Source organism: Drosophila pseudoobscura, chromosome X (assembly GCF_009870125.1).
Source record: "Drosophila pseudoobscura strain MV-25-SWS-2005 chromosome X, UCI_Dpse_MV25, whole genome shotgun sequence".
Lineage (NCBI taxonomy): Eukaryota > Metazoa > Arthropoda > Insecta > Diptera > Drosophilidae > Drosophila > Drosophila pseudoobscura.
This window is the reverse complement of record NC_046683.1, coordinates 823,383-830,262: the sequence shown is the minus strand read 5'-3', so window position 1 is coordinate 830,262 and position 6,880 is coordinate 823,383. Positions and strand designations below refer to the sequence as shown.

Genomic DNA, 6,880 nt, shown 5'->3' with positions numbered 1-6,880 from the left:
GAACCAGATCTATGCAAAAAACACACAATAGTTTGATGTACACACGGATTTCAAATTATTTTATTTTCAGAATTAATAAGACTTTTTTTGTGTTTTGTTTTTTTCAAAAATACAACAAGAAATGTATTAAATAACTATAAACATAATGTTTGTACACGTTGAAGTCATCATTAATCGTAGGTTACACTCAGGATCAAGGATCAAGTACAAGGAGTATTGTTGAAAATAATCTGTTAATTAACTATGTTAGCTGTTATTTGACCGTTATACATATGCATCTATGTAAGTATGTACATTACATATAAAAACGTACACGTGCATTGTCCAGTTTTACATACATATATTTGAAGTAATCGAGTGCATTAAATACCAAATCTATGTACAGGTTTCTGTTAGCAATAAGTTTAGTTCTCAGATCACTTTAGTCTACCCTAAATGTAGCTGCATTGTAATTTCAGTTTTTCAGTTATTTTTAGTTTCCGAACTACAAGATTCTATCTACCCATCAGACTACAAGTACTAGGCGAGCACATTTTGGAAGAGGGTCCCCCGAATCAAATGAAAAGCAGTCACAGATACACAGATATAGATAAAGATACTGATACAGATACAGATACAGATCGTTACACGCCGAAGAAGTCAAGCACGGTACCCATCAGTCCAGCACAGTCCAGTCCAGTCCAGTCCAGTCCAGTCGTGTAGTACCAAAGACTATACAATATATGTATATTTTGTTGCTAGAAAAGTTTGGGACCCAGACGAGCTGAGTGGCCGAACCCGAGTGGGTAGGCAGTGGGCACGGTCACAGGCGAAGGATAGCCTAAAAGAGAACTGAAGCCCCGCACGCGCCCCTGTCTACGCCATAGAAGAGTCTCTGGGTACCGTCCTTCATGTCACATCTTGGTACTGTATAGTCTTCGGTAATACACACATTTTATGGCTAACGCCGATATCTTTGCGTGGGCTCTTCGAGTCGTACAAATTGAGTGCTATGTTTCGGTAACATAATGTACATACATATATGTAATAGCAATATTAACATGTTATGTTATACAAATTTCATAAGTTTTACTATAATTTATACTATTTTGAATACAAACATACATACACATTCATATATATGGTACCTCTAGATGTATAGTAAATGTCAAAAATACAAACACATTCGGAATCGAACCTCATAGCGAAAAACATGAGAGTGGTCCGTCCAATGCGAATAAAATACTAGTGTGTGCTATGGTCGAAGACGTACACAATACAATACCATATCTATTTGCGCAAAGATCACTTGCATTTATCAAAAATTTTGTTTTTTGTTGCATATACACTCGTACATCAATTAATTAGAGAGAAAATGTTATACTTTGCGGTCTTTTTTGTTCTCAAGAGTATATAAATACCTACATATGTATGTATGTATGTATTTACGAGTAATACGAGTGATCAAATTATTTCTATCTACATATTAGAGAACTAAATAAAAAACTTTTAAAATCAGGTAATTTTTGCCGGTTTTTCCCTTTGAATTTTGGCATGATTTTTAGTTATGCTACTGAGACCAGAGTCAAAGTGAAAGTCCTAGTACATATTAGCCTTGTGAACCCCACCTTTTTTGTAATTTTTTGTTTGCTATTTTGGCATCTGACTAAGCCATAGCCCTTCCCCTTGTTACCATGTTACCATCCGTGTCACCCTTACAGACTACCGTTCCATTCCGTTCGATTCCGAAGTCTTCTAGAATTATCACAAGAAGTTGGCATTCGTCGTGTGTTCAGTGGCGCTTTGCCGGCGTCACATATAGGATGGCGAGGACTTTCGGGATCGCGAACGTGGCTTCGAGGGACTCTTGAGGCTATGCCGAGAACTACTGCGCGGCTTGAATCCACGATCGTTCCAAGGCTCCGAAACACGGCCGAACCAATGTATTAGATCCATTACCTCTAGCTAAAATGGAAAGAGGTTCAGAGGTCAGTTAACTGAAAAGGCTTTCAATGCGGTGGGGCTCTCACCTGGAGGGTTTGCGGCAATTCCTTAAATATTTCGCACTTGGTGAGTTGTGAATGCTGGGATAGGAATGAGAGGCATTTCGACTTCAGAGCAGTAGCCATGTATCTATCCGCAATGCCCAGAAGACAGACCACCGAGTCCTCGTCAATCAGAGAGTACAGTGTATTCTCGCACAGTTCCTGTTAAAGCAGAGAGTGTGTTAGGGACGGATGCACCCGGATGGAATGGTGATTCCATTCCCCACTTACTTTTAGATCATCAATGGAATAACGATCTGCCAATAGCATCAGTTCGCAGACCTGCTCGGCCCCCACCGTACGATCAATTGGTGCCCCATAGAGGTACAACAGCAAGCGGCGAAAGATCACCGGCGAGGTGTCCGTGATGATGACTTTTCTATTGATTGACTCCTGCATGCCAGACATCAGGGCCTTCTTAAACCATTCGCATCGAGCAGCGACAATTACGCGATGTGCCTTGAAGCTGTGCACCTGCAAAGCTGATGACGCAGGGTCTCCTCCTCCGGTGGAGGCTGATGTTGATGTCGGCGTGGCCTCTGTGTCCAACGCGTTTCCGGTTGATGCATGCGTGTGCACCTCGAACTCCATGTCCGCCAGCTGGGTGGAGTGCAACAAGCGGAGTGCGTTCTTCGACAGATTGCTGTTGGCTGCAATCGGTGGTTCGCAAAGATGTCGAATGAGATTTAACTAAGGGATAGAAGACGATAAAGGGATCAAGAAAATGGATAAAGCTATCCGTGATCGGTGCAGTGCAAACCTTAATGCTCTTGTAGTCATAATAATGCTGTTGATTGAGTCGAAGCTGTTCCGCATTACTCAAGCTCACATTCAGGTTATTTTCATGATCGGCCATTTTCAAATCTTGGCTCGCCTCCCCACTGGAGGAGCCACTGGAGTCCAATAGTCCCAGTTCAATAAGAGACTGCGTGAATTCCTCCTTGTGCACCAGCATACAGATCTGACTGATGGCGTCTCGCAGTGCACTCTTGTGATCGAGAAGCTTTGCGATAACGCCGTTCTGTACATGGGAAAGAGAATCATCCATCTAATGGCATCTATGGTATCTATTGATTTACTCACAATCTGACTGGTGGCCAGCTTAAAGCAAAACTTAAACTCCTTCCAGCCCAGTTTGTCATCGAGGCGATCAGACATGTTCTCGACTATGAAAATATATGCGGGAATGTCAACAATCAGCTGCTCTAAGTTTTGATTAATTGTACTAATCTTGCTTAGGAAATCCATGTCGCAGAATGTCGTTCTGGAAAGACAGACAGAAATAAAATGGCAGCATGAATGGGAGACGAGACAGATCCAGCATATATATATATACTTTTTATCATTGATTATTTCAAGGGCAGCTACAATCCGTCCGTAAATGTCACGCATTTTCCGCACTTCATACATGTAGAGAACGAATTTCAGATCGTTCTCGGCGGAGCTCAGGCGCTTCTTGTCCGTGTGGTGATTGTCGTAGAGCGTAAGACCCACGGGAGCACCGCGACGGGGCCGTGGCACCGAAGGTTCACCGCCGCCCGGATCGACATAGTGCAGTTGCATGACAATAGCATCATCTGCCTGCTGCTGTTGCTGTGGCAGTTCCAAATGGGAGCAATTAAGGTCCTAAGGGGAAGTGAGGGAGAGAGAGCGTTGATCAATCATTCCATCAGTAAAAGTTCGGTACGTACCTTGCACATGATTTCCAACGAGTTTTTGATTTCTTCTATCACAGCAGTTAATACAAATAATGTGGATTCAATCTGTGGAAACGAATCAGTGGTGTAGGGGAGGAATGCAATGGAATGTGGCTCGGCTCTGTTTACTCACTTCAGGTACTAGATAGTTCACCAGCTCGGCTTTCTCCTCGACAGTTAGTCCCACAAAGACACCGAGCACGTTGCGCAGCAGCTGCTGTATTTGTGACATGAAAATTGGAATACGGGTGCGGATATACTTGACAATTTCATTCTTCTGATATCGCGTCATATGTGTGGCATCCGTGATGAAAATATTACAGAATTGCAGTACCTTTGCGCAACCTGGCAATCACACGAACACATTAAAAAAGTGAGCTGGGAACTCTGATCTGTGGCATCTGAAAGGTATGTGCCGCTCTCTTACCTATGGCGCACTCCCGCAACGCATCCTGAAACGTTACACACAGCTGCGCAGGCTCGTGGGAAATGCTCACGGGATTGATGCACTGTATAACGCGATTAAGGATCCCATGTAGATTCATAGTCACGTTGACAACAACTGCAATTGGAGATCAGAGATCAGTGATCAGAGACTGGAGCTTGGTTGTTTAGACATTTGGATGTTTGGTTTCTAGTTACATTTTTTCAGTTTCATCAGCCTCAGGTACTTGCGCGTTGGCTCTACCAGTTTAGTCAGCGATGGCTGCGATTCGGCAAAGTCTATCAGCTTCTCGCAGACATCCTCCTCAAGGTCCGGGAGCATGGACTCCGTGTACAGCCAGTGAAGAATGGGGCTCAAGAGGAAAGTGGGCAAGTTGCACAGAACGCCCACCGGTGTCAGTGGGGACGACGGCGGCGTGTCCATGGAGCTGGGAAACGGCGAAGGGCTGCGGGCCCGATACGGCGACAAAGGCGGTCGCCTAATGCTGCAGACAGCGAGGCCAGCGCTCAATCCGCCCGCAGGCAGCAACGGGGATGGGGTTGGCTGTATTATTAGATCCTGACAAAAATTGAATATGTTCTTGCAGTGGGACTGCGACGTTTCCAGGTGCGAGTCGGAATGTGAGGTAGGCGGAAATCGATACATGCCACCACCGCACTCGACGCTGAGCAGGCCCGTGCCTGTGCCCCCCGCACTGATCGCCGGTTCCGAATCGTTGCCATTGCTGAGGCAGTTGAAGCTGCTGCTGAATTGGTGCACTCGTTGGGCCCCCAGACCCGCCAGAGTCTGGAAATCACAGGGGGGCTGGAGATAAATGGGCGATAGATTCAGGCGCGGCAATGACTTCTGGTGCTCATCATCGCCGGTGGCGTGGGCCACGGAAATTCGAATTGGATTCGGATTGGGATTGGGTGTGTTTGGTCCGCTATGACAAGGTCCAGTTCCAGGTGCACTTTTGACGACCTGTCGCGACGATGCCGGAGCACTGTTAACGCACATACTGCAATCGAATCCGTTGAGCCGCAGAATGGAGGCGTGCAGGGCATATTCCAATCCATTGGCGCTCTTAACCATCACATCGCTGAAGTAGGACTCCTGCAGGGCTTCGCCAAAGCTCAGTTGCTTCTCCTGACCTGCAGCCTGGCCGTCCTGCAGTCGCTTGCATTCGACGGCGTACCAGTTCTCACAGCTGAGCACCAGCGTATCAGTCGGTGTTAAGGTGTTGGTCTAAAAGGTAACGTAACCCTAAGACAGCGTTAGTTAATCCGCCTAGACTATACTTACATACTAAACATATGTACGGGTTCGGGATCGGAATCGGGATCGGGATTGGAATTGGGACTGTGATTGGAGAATACTCACGCTAAACTCAATGCTGTGGCCGGCAAAGGCTCCAAACACGAGACGGGGATTCGTCTCGTGCACATCGAAGGTCTCACAGCTAAATAAAACACTCGCCGAGTCGCAGAAAGTGCCGCAGTCTTGTGTTTCAGGAAGTGGACTGACCAAATCATTATACCAAGTAATATCGCTGGTATCGTCTAGGCGAAATTTGATTCTAAAATTTCAGAAGGTGTCAGAAAGTTAAATGTCAATGGCGCAACACAACATACATACCCCTCTAGGCCGGATAGCTCACGCTTCTCCTCGAAGGTGCAGCAGACAATCTGTCAATAGACAAAAAAAGGGGGGCATGGGGCACGGGGCCCGGGGCATGTGAAACACCAGCCAGGCCAGGCGTGATTTGGGGGACTGCTGCTTACCTCCCAGGTTCCGAGAAACGTGTGGACCAGCGACATGTTGGCTGTATCCTGTATCCTGTATCCTGTACCCTGTACCCTGTACCCTGTACCCTGTATCCAGTATGCTGTATCTTTGTAGTGGCTTCTAGTTCAAGTGCTCAGAATTGCATGGCGATATATTGATGTGATGTATATTTTATCCAGGTTAGAAAATCTTCGGGTCTTCAACACACGCACACATTGGCGTGTGCGCATACATACATCTGGGTGTACATACATACTACGTATGTACATACATACATATGTACTTCGGAGAGCTTAACGCTGCACTCTGTGGCATGTAGCACTGGAAATGTCCACTTAAGTATACTTTTAGAAACAAATTTCCATACTTTTGAGTTGTATGTTTTTTTCATGTATCACGTATCGCGATTTACCTCTACATCTAAGTGTATGTACGACACGTACTGTATGTACATATGTATGTGTGTGTATTTATTGTTAAAGAATATTTTTAACTGCGCTGCCTCTGTTGTTGCCTCTCTGCAACAATTTCCAGCAGCACCACAGGAACTTCACTCTCTGTCCCTTTCCCTTTCTCCCTCTCAATCTCCCACTCCCGGTTTTTTCTCTGCTGCCGAAGACTTGCGCCAAGAGAGCGAGTGCAAGAGAACGAGTGCCAAGAGAGTGTTTGGCAAAGCTTTCAAGCAGCTGTTGCAGCTTTTGAGTGGAACTTTCAAATATTACTAGTTCATGTGAGGGAGGAAGCGGAAGCTCAATACACCACCCCACCTCCCCGGGCTTCAACATAGAAAAATTACAAATTTTAATTTCTTAAGACCTAGGCGTACTCCACGTTGAATGCCTTTTGCATTTTTCGACAGAAAATTGAAAACTCTCCTAGCGCAGAGAATACCGAATAATAAACCTTACTTTGCTTCTTTTTTTAATATTTATCTTCCAGCTTAGCTG

General features: G+C 45.4%; 1 protein-coding gene across 1 annotated transcript; it reads right to left on the bottom strand.

Moving 5' to 3' along the window:
* Nucleotides 1-233: 233 nt before the first annotated feature.
* On the bottom strand, nt 234-6,789 carry LOC4814345 (uncharacterized). Its single transcript, XM_001354342.3, has 14 exons — nt 6,346-6,789; nt 5,930-6,254; nt 5,784-5,833; nt 5,529-5,724; nt 4,364-5,393; nt 4,149-4,283; nt 3,855-4,066; nt 3,716-3,787; nt 3,361-3,650; nt 3,108-3,288; nt 2,785-3,045; nt 2,256-2,714; nt 2,010-2,186; nt 234-1,944 (listed from the first exon to the last, which is right to left on the bottom strand). Exons 2-14 carry the CDS (start codon nt 5,963-5,965, stop codon nt 1,792-1,794), a joined length of 3,252 nt encoding a protein of 1,083 aa, XP_001354378.1. The 5' UTR covers nt 5,966-6,254; nt 6,346-6,789; the 3' UTR covers nt 234-1,791.
* Between the last annotated feature and the right edge of the window lie 91 nt (nt 6,790-6,880).